This window comes from Vigna unguiculata, chromosome 9, assembly GCF_004118075.2.
Source record: "Vigna unguiculata cultivar IT97K-499-35 chromosome 9, ASM411807v1, whole genome shotgun sequence".
In the NCBI taxonomy this organism is placed as follows: Eukaryota; Viridiplantae; Streptophyta; class Magnoliopsida; order Fabales; family Fabaceae; genus Vigna; species Vigna unguiculata.
This window is the reverse complement of record NC_040287.1, coordinates 38973900-38987646: the sequence shown is the minus strand read 5'-3', so window position 1 is coordinate 38987646 and position 13747 is coordinate 38973900. Positions and strand designations below refer to the sequence as shown.

The 13747-nt window shown below is 31.0% G+C and overlaps 2 protein-coding genes across 2 annotated transcripts; both read right to left on the bottom strand.

Moving 5' to 3' along the window:
• Positions 1 to 239: 239 nt before the first annotated feature.
• On the bottom strand, positions 240 to 1592 carry LOC114162480 (WRKY transcription factor 18-like). The gene is made up of 4 exons (XM_028046392.1): positions 1392 to 1592; positions 953 to 1279; positions 713 to 829; positions 240 to 633 (listed from the first exon to the last, which is right to left on the bottom strand). The coding sequence occupies exons 1-4, from the start codon at positions 1491 to 1493 to the stop codon at positions 322 to 324; spliced, it is 858 nt and encodes a 285-aa protein (XP_027902193.1). The 5' UTR covers positions 1494 to 1592; the 3' UTR covers positions 240 to 321.
• A 10025-nt stretch (positions 1593 to 11617) lies between these two features.
• Positions 11618 to 13504, bottom strand: LOC114163924 (CBL-interacting serine/threonine-protein kinase 25-like). The gene has a single exon (XM_028048316.1). The coding sequence runs from the start codon at positions 13199 to 13201 to the stop codon at positions 11855 to 11857; it is 1347 nt and encodes a 448-aa protein (XP_027904117.1). The 5' UTR covers positions 13202 to 13504; the 3' UTR covers positions 11618 to 11854.
• Between the last annotated feature and the right edge of the window lie 243 nt (positions 13505 to 13747).

The following is a 13747-nucleotide window of genomic DNA, read 5'->3' as shown; positions in this document are numbered from 1 at the left end:
ATATATCTTACTTTTTTTAAAGAATTATGTCAAATAAAAAATCTACATAAATTAATATATTGTGATGTTCGTATCTTGTTAATTATAATTTTACACAAGAAAAATATATCTTGAAAATAAAAATTGGTGGGCAATATAGTTTATATATATATATATATATATATATATATATATATGTATGTATATATATATATATATATATAGAGAGAGAGAGAGAGAGAGAGAGAGATCGCGTAGAATAGATAAATAAGAAAAATAAAAAATTAAAAGCAATATGTTTAGTTGAAATACAGGAATATATATATTTATACGTGAATTAATTCAACGTTTTGGCGTAGAAGTGTGATCTAGAATTCTTCCAGAGATGGCAGAAGCAAGTGCTGCAGTGAAATTAGGATCTCTGGTCAAAGAAGTAGCCATTTGTTGAACTAAAAACTGCTGCATCAATGACTTTTGCGCATTCATGTCAACAACTTTTGACTGGACCAATTCTAGCGCTTCAATTCGACCACCACTCCCACTTTCACTTTTCCCTGAATTCGCCGTTATCTCCGTTTGATGTTCTTCCCCATGGTTGTGTTCTCCCTCGTACGTTGTTACCAACACTCTTCGATCCTCCACGCTTCTCTGCACCTAATTTAACAAACATCTTTGTCGTGTTACTTACACAAAACAAATCAACATTTTCATGCCTAAATCTTCAGTTCATTACCTTCTTCTTCACTGGGCACCCTGGAGCATAGGAACACTTGAAGTAAGCCCTAGGAGAAGGGTTATCTCTCGTCACTTTTTGACCATATTTTCTCCACTGATATCCGTCCCTCACATACTTCAACATATCAAGGATCTTTAATTAGTTAGTTCTTAGAACCTCATCAAAATCTGTAACACTTAGTAACAGTAGCAGATGAATCTGAAAACATCGTATTTGTTTGTTGAAGATGGAACTTACCAAGCTGGTATCAGATGCATCGGTCCGTACAAAAACTTTTTGAACCTTTGGGGTGGTGCTACTTTGCTTAGGCTTTTTGAATGTCTCTTCCTCACTGCTGCACTCTGTATGCGCGTTCACGCAAAACAGATTCGAGCAATTCTCACTCTCCACCTTTCTTTTCAGCGATGCTGTTTCTTCTCTCTCAAAATTTGCGTTCTTCAGTCTGTTGAACTCACTCAAATGTTTCTGCAAAGCAACATAGCTCTCGCATACGTGCTTCAGCGTCTCGGTTAGCATCTTGTTCTCACTGTTCAGACGCTGCAACTCTTCAACCAAAACTTCTCCCTGCTCACACAATTTCCAACGCAAAAAAGATTCATTAATTTTATACGATGGTTGCTGTTACAGTGTGTTACAGTGTGCATGTTTACGTGTATATATATATAGATATACTAACCGCGAGGTGTATGTGTGAAGAGGGAATAACGTTAAGGTTGAGGGAAGTGTCGACAGAAGTTGGTTCCATGGAAGAAAGATTTGGTTCTGAATCAAGAGACATAGGGAATTAGAGAAGCTAATAAAATGGTTGGTTGATGCAAAACGAGTGATGAGATAGATTAGTTTAATTGGATATAAGAGAATGAGACACGGAACTATTTATATACAGAGATAGCGAGTTGAAGACTTTTATTATTATTTGTTGCGAGGAAAGTGGCACGAAAATGAGCACGATTTAACAGTCTCCTACACTTTCTTCATTCCCATGTTGTCTTTAGTTTAGCACGGACGCGCATTCCGCAGATAAAAAGAAGCTTCTCCTAAATAATAATATAATAATAACAAAAATATATTACGACTCTTATGTTGATGGAGTGGTGAATCTGAGAGTTTTGCATTTAGATGTTGTGAGATTGACCGTAAAATGATCACGTTGACCAGAATATATGGTTACATATTATCGATGAGATTGCGTGTGAGGATTCAGTATTGGAGCAGAATTTGAATGCAAAAGGAAACAAAAATATGCATATAGATTGGAGTAGGTTCTTCTTAGTTTTCTTGGGTGTTGACCGTCCTTTAGACACTTTCTTGGTTATTACATGTGAACCGGAGCACCAAGTCTATGGCTTCTCTTTCACTTTTTCTGATTCCTTTTCTTGTTTCACTCTACTACGTCTTAATCATCTTTCCCACTACTCTTTCTATTTCTCCATTTCTCGTATTTCAATTCAACATCACATAGTTAATATCTATTTCAAAAGTAAACATTAGATGCATTTCTTTCCAAACTATATACTTCATGCATTTAATGAGATAACAAATTCAACACCAAAAAATATCCAAATATATGTATATAAAAGAAAGTCATATAAGAAAAACATATAAACAAATGTCTACTACAAGTCATTACATCAAAACAATATTGTTTTCAAATTTGAAGAGTGAAAAGGAAACACAAAACAAAAACAATAACGTGAAACTTATATCTTAAATTATGTATTTGGAAAAATATTTCAGCGTGATTCAATGGTGAACAAAATACAAGTCATAAGTTTGATGAATGTGTCAATTAAATTTTGTTTTTTTTTTAAATGGAAAATTTTGCTTATTTTTTTTATTTAAATATTTCTTTTCATTTGATGTTAAGTAAGACAAAAATAAATTTGACTGGTTTAGATTAAATTTGTTCATTTTTACAACAATTCACTTAGTCTTAGTGCATAAATGACTTGTAATGAATTGATAGCGTAAGAACTTCTATGTTGACAAAATAGGTGGATCATTTGAAAAAAAAAGTACTCTTAATTACTCGAGAAAACTCTTTCTTTTTTTTTCATGAAAAAAAAGGGACCACTGCAAAAGTTGAAATTATTAAAAGGAGAAAATTTAGGATGTGTTTTTATGTGAATGATATTTGAGAGGAAGATGATTGATTTGGGTTGATTAGACGGTGATGTTTATGTTATTTTTTTTTATAGATTTAGGGGTGATTGCGAAGTGGATTTGAAAATAATTTTTGTAAAAGTTTGGAAAGGATCTAACTGATGTTATTAAAAAAAATTTAAATTTAATAGATAAAAATGTAACATGACCTAATTATCTTTGATGTTAAAAGAGTATAATAAAATTATATTTGAATAAGTTGTAATTAGTTTTTCATTTATTATTATCATAAATAAAAATATTAAAAATGGAATGGAATAGGAATTCCCGACACACAAACACCGTAAATGGAATGGAATAGGTTAAAAAAAAAGAAAAAGGAACCGATTAAAATGGAAACATGACAAAGTTGGAAACGGATTCGACAAAAAGAGAATAGGTTCCATTCCAGCTATGCAAAAACAGGTATGGTTATACCCACAAAAACAGATCTGGTTCCAAAGAAGAGATGTGCGGATCCACTCGTCAAGACTCTACTGTGCTCCAGTCATGACTCTCTTCATTTCAATTCCATACCTTGAAAGCATTGCTGGTTCATTTTTTTTTTTTTCATTCAACCAAACTAATAATATTTGTTCGAGCAAAATATACTTTCATTATTCGAATCATTTTTATATTTTTATCTACACTATTCCTCATTAAGAAAAACACAAACTTAATAAAAAAATTAATCAAAATTATCATATTGTCAATTTTTTAATTAGGAATACAAGAATATTCTGTATTCTCGTATAAATGGGATGTTCTATCTAGTTTTATTATTTGGCTCACTAACTAGACGTTACACTAAAAATTTACATTTCAAATTTACTAGCATGTGAAAACTGAATAATTTATTCACAAGTTACTGATGACATTAATTAATTAGGTAATATTTATCATACAATTTGGAAATGGTAAACTGAACTTCTCCCTATTTTTTAAATTTTTTTTTAGAGAACTATATTTACTTCATGGATGTATAGTATTGGATAATTGTCACATTTAACTTTACTTATGAATAAACAAGTAAACTTTATTTATGGTTCCTCTAACCAATTACATACTGAACCTCCATCTAATAAGAAAATTTTGATGAGTTAATTAAATTTATATGTAAATTGTTTGTTTTAAGAATACTGCCACATAAGGAGAAGTTTTAAACCAATTTGGATTCCTTATTAAATTTTGTTGTGTTATTTTTTTACTACAATTCTATAATACATTGATTATCACTAATTTTAATATTTTAAAATATATTAAAAAATATTTAAAATACCAACATAATATATATATATATATATATATAAACTAATAAAAAATCTGTACTCATTCTAAACATACTTAATTTGGAATTAAAGCAGTTATCATTATTTTTTTTATTAAAAAAATGTGGAACTTATTTTATAACAAAAAATTTTGCTACTCCCAAACGTGTCGTACGAAGTTCAAAGAACTTCCTACACGGAATCGGAAAGTCCACTAAGTTTCATGCGTAATTACGTTGCATGATATCATCTTTCAAGTAATATGTACCCTCTTCTAGAAGGTTCTGCCTCCATAAAATAATGAGCATTTTCAAAACGTAAAATAGTAATTATTAAGTTAACAATTATCCATATAAATTATTTCTGCACATGTTTTTTTTATTATAATTAATTTATAATAAAAGCGTTTTTGATCTAGATAACAAGTTTATAAATAAAGTACGAAATTATAGCTGTTGGATAATCGATAATTTAAGACTTAAGATTTTAGTAGAGTCACACTATTTAGTTTTTTTTTTTTTTTCTTACATAAATCTACGAATGTGTTTTATTACAATTTAAACTGTTGATTAAGTAAATGATTATTTCTTAGTTTATTTTCTAAAGTACATCTCATATTTTAAAAAAACAAAATATCAAAACCTCAAAAGATAATTATGAATAATTCAATACGTCAACCTCGGTATTACACCAACACTAGATGAGTAAATTCACAGTTAGATCATTCAGGGTTGAAAATACATTTTAATTTTATGTTTTCAAATAATTTAGATGGTTATAATTTTAATCTTTTGATGTAAGTTTTTATTCACACAAATTTAAAACAATCTTCAGTTCTCATAATTTGAAAAAAAAAATTGTAAATCTAATTCCTCCGTTAAAACCTCATTTAAGATTTTGTTTATATAATAATACATTTTAATTTTTCATTTATGTTATGATATACAATAAATACGTGTACCTAATATAACGGGTATCTAATACACTGATATATTTATTTTAAAAATAATAAAATATAATACATGATGTATATGCATATTGAAAAATATATAATAATTTTTATAAAAATATAATAAATATATAATTATAATTGTATGAATTCAAATTAAAATAATATATACTAAAATTGTTAACATTAAAAATTAGAAATTATAGTCATCACAAAATTATTACGACTTTATAAATTATATATTTTAATGATAAATATCGATAACATATCCTAAAACACCATACATAAATATATGTCAAATATTAATATATAATCTAAATTAAAGTATGAGTGTATCGTAACTCATATCATCAAATATTCGTTTTATTTTTTATGTTTCATACACGGTTGTTCATGTTTTTCAAATATAAATGGTTAAAAATAATTAAAAAGTTAGCATCTATACAAAATTAGGGTTTTGTAGTGTGATAGCAATAAGTGGCAGAGATTACACGATCATAAATCTACGTCGGCAAGGACAATGTAAGATTTTCAAAAGTGTGCATTTGTCAGAAGAAAAAGAAAACAAAAAAGAAAAAAACATAGACGCAAATTCAAGGAAAGAAAGGCTCTTCTAAAATTGAGGTTTGAAGATAAAATTGACCTAGACCTTGACTTGAATGAAATATATTAATGGTAATCTTTTTGGAACTTTCCTTAGCAATAAATTATCCTATTGGATGCACAAAAACTCAAACTTTGCGTCTCACCAATTAATGAACACATGTGCCTCAAATTCTCCAACTTTAAGATTGTCACAGACACTACACGCTCTAGTTTAGGTTTTCGTCTCTATCATCTCGTCTTTTCTATTTAATTATATCTTCTCTTATCTAATTTACCAACACCTTATACAAGTGTTAAGTTTTTCGTCTGTTATAAAATTAATTTACATTTAGATATAAACAGGAGAATTTTTATCTTTTAAATTTAAATTTATTTTTTAATATTTTATTTTTCTTGAGTCTAACGGATAATGTTGTTAGATTTTCTCATCATATTTGAGATATTGTCTATTTTAAAATTTTATATTTTGTCAGTTTTATTTTTAGAACGCGCTTCAAATGATTGAAGGAACAATATGTATTTAAACTGTCATTTGTCCTGACTTTTAAGCGATGTGAAATTATTAAATGTATCAAACAAATCGAACAAACCTTCAGTTAATAGTTACGATAGTTTCCATTATAACAAACAAGGTTAATGTTCCAATCTGAAATAATATCATTAGCGTCAATATCATATCTAACACGTTGTCTACTCTAAAATCTGAAACTTCATTACGATTTCTAATATAAAAATTATAGTTTTCTTCATTTTAAAGGGGAATTTAGTCTACCCACAAACTTGGTCATGATATGAGATGGATTTGTTGAAAAAAATGTAGAAAATGTAAAATGTGAACTGTAAATTAGTACAGATTATTGAGGAATTTCATTAGAGACATGTTCAAAGCTGAAACTGCCCAACTTGTTTGGTTGAGTACTAAAGAATTCACCATTTCCATTTTTTAGTACTTCATCACTCACGTTCAGAGACATTGACTTGATATCTCGTGAGACAAGATAATTGATATTAAATTCCAAACATTATTGTCATTATATATGTATATTAAAATTCACATGACTTTAACTTAATAGTTGGTATATTATCCACTAGTGGTATGCAGTTGTTCATTACATATTCGTCAAAATAACACAATAGTCTATAATTCTATATATATAAAAAAAGCTTTTAATTGAATTATAGTATTAATTAGATTTATATTATCCAACAACTTGTTAAAATTGTATGGGCTTCAAAGTTTAACATATTTTATTTCAGTTGACCTTCTATATATAACATTAACATTTTGTAGGAAGAGGGGCTTGTAGTTATAACTAGCTTTGCTTCCACATTATTAACATTGAAGAATAAAAAAACATTTACATGTTTAAGATTCATGTCATGTTTAAATTCTATGTGCATTCATTTCAAATGCACAATACATGTATTGTCTTTCTTCAAACTGTTACTTAACATATCGTTATTAAATAAAATGACAATTAAGAGTTATTTTAAATTATAATATTATTTGTAAGTGTTATTCTTTTGTACTTTTATTTTGAAAAATGGTCTTTTGGAATTTGCTTATAAATAACAACACTAGAACTACTGGAATCAACTGTAACAAAATTTAAATTATTTTTATTCAATTTATATCATTTTAAAAGTAATTTTAATTAATTGAGATTTTCTTTTTATCAATGGCTTGTAGAAGTTTCAATAAACGACACTTTATTGAAAAAAAATTGAATGAGCACTTTTGATAATGTTTCTAACCATAAGGCTCGAATTTGATTAAGCTTTTGTTTAACGGTACTGAGACCACTATAACCAACACATTTTGGTAATGTAAATATCTTTTTTTTTTTTTTTTCTGATTTCAGTGTTGAATTATTTTAAAACTTAAGTATAAGTATTTGTCTTTTTATGGATTTTGTTGTATTGTCTTATTTTAAACATTAAAAATACATCAATATTTTCATATTAAAAAATAATATATTTTAGAATATTAAAATTAATATCTATTAGTGTATTTTGAATGCACAGATAAATAACATATAAAAATTCAATAAAATTTTCAAATTCTCATATGCATAACTAAGTACATAAATTAGGATAATATTAGCTTGCTAAGTCAACTTTGCCAACTATAAAAATAAAATCACTAAAGATCGTTCATGTCCATATATGTTAAGATAGAAAAAGAACCTTTATTTCTTAGGTTAAGTTCACACTATGGACATTAGATCACTTTAACATTCGTGGAGAATTATAGAAAAATAATTATTTTTATATATAATTCAAAATATTTCATAATAAAATATATTATTTAGATAATAACATTTTTGAAAAACTGAATGTTTTAATTTTTGTAAAATAATTTAATTACTTAAAATAAAAAGAAGAAGTAAATATATTCAATTATTAACAGCAGAGCTGCTTTTTTTATTAAAAGACTATTAAAAAAATACTAAAAGGTGATTAACAAAAAGAAAACAGAATAAAAGTAAAAAGAAAATATACTTACTGGGACAAGAAAATGTATTTTGCTAATTGCTTTTTTAAATTAATGGTTGACATTGATACATGTCCTTATTCTCATCATCACATCGTCGTGTCACAAAGCTTGTATTTTGATAATTTTTCCAAAAGATTCTTCCAATTTGCACCATACAAAACTTTAATTTTCAACCAACAATCACTTTTTTTTTTTTCTATACTTTCCCTTCCACACTGTTTGTTCAACAATGTTGACATCTATTTTAATATTGTTTGTCCGATCAAAACAGCTCAATTTCCCATGAAATTTTAAATACAGTGATACATTTTTATTTGTTTCATTTTTTCCCACTTATTTTCTTATCAGAAGAACTAGAGTACCACTAAAAAAATAATCTCAATTATATTGAAAATACTTCTAAAACTACTCATTTATAATATTTGTAAAATATTTATTCATCATAGATTCATAGGTAAAAGGTAATTGAAAAGATAACAATTTAAAGATGTCTTAAACTCTTAAATAAATTGATAGTAAAAATATTTTAGTTTGAGAAATGAAATAAACAGAGGTAAATTGTAAAGAAGAAAGTGGGTGAAGATTTAGGGTTAAATTAAATAACCCATGAGGTTATTATTATCACTTCACATTAATGATGGGGTACAGGAACAAATTTGAGGAGATGCAGGAAGCACTTGCCAACGGGAGATTACAACATCTGGGCTAGCAGCCCAACACAAAAAAATGCATAGAGCCCATAAACTTAAATAACAAGCCCCATGGGCCAATTTCACATGCCCGCAATTACGTAAGAAATTACTACTAATTTAATTAGAAAGAGTAGGAAGAATCAAAGAGATTTTGAATGCTGCATAAATTATTTAATTTTTTTATAAATTAAAAACCTAATTCATTCCTAAATAAACGAAAAGAGATATGATAATTAATCTTTGAATGTAGAAGAACATTTGATATACAATTCTTCTATATTCTTCTCATACAATACAATACAAATTGTATATCTTAGTCTTACACAAAAATAAAGCCAGAATTTCGTACAAATTCAATCTTTAACAGAAAAAAAAAATTTAACGAATCCTACAAAATTAATTTCACATTCCTTCCCAATTCATATGCAACTAACCAATAAAATATACCATTTTTTTTCTTCAACACACTTTCTCTTATTTTAATTATTTCTACTAAATTATTTACACACACAAAAAAAAAAAAAGAGTTAAATGTATCAAAAAATATGTCAACACCCACCCCAGCATTTTATATAATTATATGTATTATGAGAGCAAGAAATAAACATAGTTTTGGGTCGATCAACAATGTCGTAAAAAAAATATAAATTAATTTGAACCATCGTTTTATTGAATTTTAAAATCATAAACCTATTTATTAATTAGAATATCAATGTTGTAGCCCTGGTAACTTGAATGTAGACCATTATAGAGTCTTGGGAGTATTTATTTAGCAACCCTTTTGATTTTATTTATATTTTTCCTATTTAACTAGTTTTCCTCATTTTTTCAATTTAACTGGGGTTTAGATTCTCTGGTGCTATTAAAATAATACGACAATGTCATCACATGGATTTTTTCTAATACTTTACTCTCCAGAAGATAAGTGGCCCTAATAAACAATACTCGAAACTAATATAAAACGTTGTAGTCATCCTTATAAACATCACATTTTGTTTTATGCAGTTTTCGTTGTATGTTAGTGTTACAGCAACAGCATATTTTACGTTAAAAATACTTTAATAATCATCAATCTTCTTACAACTAGCAGAGAAAGTCAAAGGTTTCTTGTTTGACATACAAATTAATAGTAGAAGTAAAAATGATTCTTTGTTAAAAAATCAACTTAAGTTTATCTCACACTTTATATTAACTTGGAATCTTCTATCTCTTACGTGCATAAAAAACAAAATTTAAAAGAAAGAAAAGAGGAAATGGAACAGAAAAGATATTGCTTTGTTATGGTAATGTTAACAGTGGTGAGTTATTGAGTGAATCAACAATTTGATGATAGCAAAAAACAAAAGGTCCTTTCTTTCGGCTTTTGATCGCTTTAATAATGGTGTATTACTGCACAATTATCGCCTTAAGATATAATACAATAAGATGAAAGTGAAGTGTTGTTGTTCTACTGCTATTAGTTGCTGAAAAAGAGAGATAAGAGTTTGTTCCGTGCGCTTTCATGTGCCGTGTTCCACTTTCCTATTCAAATCTTCACTGAACATGTCTACATGTTTTATGTTTCTTTAATACACTGTCTCTCTTTATTCGTTATGGGTGTTTAAGCAACCTATAGTCAATTATGCAACTACCCACAATAGAAAGCATAACATCATCAACGACAGAGAGTATTTTAAGGATCCGACAATTATGTTAAAAATAAAATAATTATTGTTAAGTGAAATAATGGAGGTTGGTGTTGGTGCACTCACCCAACTCAGAAATGGGAACCTGGGAGAGTGGAGAGGAAGCTTGAAATTTAGAAATACAGTGCTTGAAAGGTTCTTTCGGTCACCAAATTTCAATAAATGATAAAAGGACAAACATGTATGTTTTGTTGAGGTAACTGTTCCAAAGGATTTGGCTTTCATCCTCATCTATCTCATGAATTCACCCACAAACTTTTGGGTCAGATTTGTGGGTCCTCTTATTTGTATAAATTCTTCATCTTGGATGCTTCTGCTTCAACTTGTCATCTTCCCATTTGAAAATGCCTTGAACCTAGCTCATTTTAATACAATAATATTCTTTTTGTCATATGTAAGAATTGACCTCATCATCACAATTTCTCGTAATTTAGGTTTAAATTTTGAACTCTGAATTTGACTAACAACATGTAGGAGAAGTAACAGAGCCTAAGGGGGAAATTAACTGAAAACTGCACAAAAAGTTTGAACTGAGACTCTCAATTTTTCCTATCTTCTGCTAAGTAAGTACATAAAATTAGACTTTTATACTTTTTGGAATAAACAACGCTACAATAGTTATATTATCTCTCACCTGCAATTTATAACATGTTCGGACATGAATCTTCGGAGAAAAGGGCGAGACCTATGCAGCAGTTCACTTAATATCCATATGTTGGAAAAACATCATATGATAGCACACAAAACATCGAAGCATAATTTGACTAACAATCCGGATTCTGTCTACCACAGACAATTAATCTTCCAATATATGAATGGTCAAATTTCAAATATGTGCAGAGAAAAAATGTCTGAATTCTTTTTCTAAAACCTAAAATAACATTAACTGAATTTCGACCAATATTTGATAATGACGTTTATGGCATCAAAATATATTATAATCGGTTTTGTGATCACTTTTAAATAAAAATAATTCATACTTATTTAATTTTAAATTATTATACAAATTCAATTATTGATTTTTATATAATTTATGACTGCATCAGAATATGAACAATTATAGGAGAGAATAGCTTGGGAGAGGGTAATGGCTTGCATTTGAAAAGTAACAGCACCACCATAATTACAATTTATATACAGTCTCACCTTGAAGAGGTGCAAAACCCTACTTTCTAAAATTTGGGCAGGGAATAAAGAGGAAAGGCGACAAACTCAAAGCCCAAAGCACAACAAAATTAGTTAGCACGTGTCACAGTATCTATCTGCCACACTAATTATAATTAACTAATTAACTAATTAATTATACAGTGCTAACGACCGCCTTTTGACACTCCTCACCGTGACAGCCGGGCACGTTAGCAGCCCACGTGGCATCCCCTTGCCACGTCCAGACAATGTCCTTCAGCGCAGGCCTAACGTCTTCTTCGCAAAATTTGGCGTATTCCAAGGTATCGCCGGCGGACTTCGAAAACTCCACCACGGCCACCTCCGGTGCCACCTCGAACACCTCTGCCGTGATCGCGAGCCGCCCCTTCCTTCCCACCGCCGTCCCCTGGAGGCGGATCTTGAAGTCCTTCACCTCCGCCACTGCAAAACTCAGCCCCCTGGCTGCCGCGGCGATCTTGGCCATAATCGCCACCGCGGAACACTTGGAGGTGAACACCGTGGCCGTCTTCCGCTTGGTCTCGAACAGGCCAGAGAGATCAAAGCCCGACGACATGGAGGAGATGAACTCGAAGGCGTTGAAGAACTTGGGAACCTTGGGATTACTATTAGGTTCCTCCGTAACCGTGTCTTGGTTGTCGACCTGACATGTGTCGGCGACGGAGGACAACGGGAGGCCTTTGCGGAACCAGGGGACGCGCGTGATGGCGGAAATGGTGGTTCTCTTGGCAGGGTCGGCGACGAGAATCTTGGAGATCAACCTCTTGGATTCGGGAGAAAACCAGGGTGGGAAATCGAATTCCGCTCTCAGGACTTTGTTATACATGGTCATCAGATTCTCGTGTTGGAAGGGGAGAAAGCCAGCCAAAAGAACGTACAAAACGACGCCGCAGGACCAGGTATCGGCTTTTGACCCATCGTAACCCTTTTTTCTCAAGACTTCCGGCGCCACGTAGGCAGGGGTTCCACACTGTGTGTGGAGGAGTCCGTCGTAACGAAGCTGTTCGGGCAGTGCGGACAGACCGAAATCCGAGATTTTGAGGTTTTCGTCGTCGTCGAGGAGGAGATTTTCGGGTTTGAGATCGCGGTGGGAGACCCCTCTGCTGTGGCAGTAATCGACGGCGCTGATCAATTGCTGGAAATATTTGCGGGCCTGATCTTCTTTGAGCTTGCCTTTGGAGATTTTGGCGAAGAGTTCGCCGCCACGGACGTATTCCATGACGAAGTATATTTTTGTCTTTGTGGCCATCACCTCTTTGAGTTCGACAACGTTTGGATGTCGAACCAAACGCATAACCGAGATTTCGCGTTTGATCTGTTCCATCATCCCTTCCTTCCGCACCTGCTCTTTACTCATTACTTTGATCGCCACGCTCTCGCCTGTGCTTATCTGCTTCCCATAATACACTTTGGCAAACGTCCCCTTCCCCAGAAGCCTCCCCAACTCGTACTTTCCGAACACCGTCTGACACTCTTCCATCATCCACTCACTCACTCACTGATGACGATGATGATGATTATGATCACTCCAAAACCAAACCCACCAACACACTTTTTCTTCCTTTTTCAGGTGCTGTGCGGTGGATTCTGGAACCCCATTTTGTTTAGGAGAGAGAGAGGGGTGGATTTGATTTTTGAGAAAGCTTTTGTTAAAAAAATGTTTGGAGGAGAGAAGCACTTATAAGTGAGTGATGGTTAACTGGTTTTAGGGTGTGGAAACCATTGGAGGTGCCGGTATTTACTTTTGGTGGGGCTTACCGAAACCCATAGTTTGATAGATAAATGTATGGCTCTCCCATAACCTCACCCATCTCTATATGGGCCACCTTGCATTATTGGGGTTAAAGTGTCATTTCCTTCTTCATCTCACTGCACAAAACCCATCTTCTACCTTTTTTTATTCACTCATCAAGCAATTAACCACCTAACATAATTGCAAATTCTCACTACCCTGCTGTTTTCTCTTTTCCTAATCCAGGGTATTAAGATCTTAATATCACTAAAACCTTCTCTACATTGTTTAAAACTC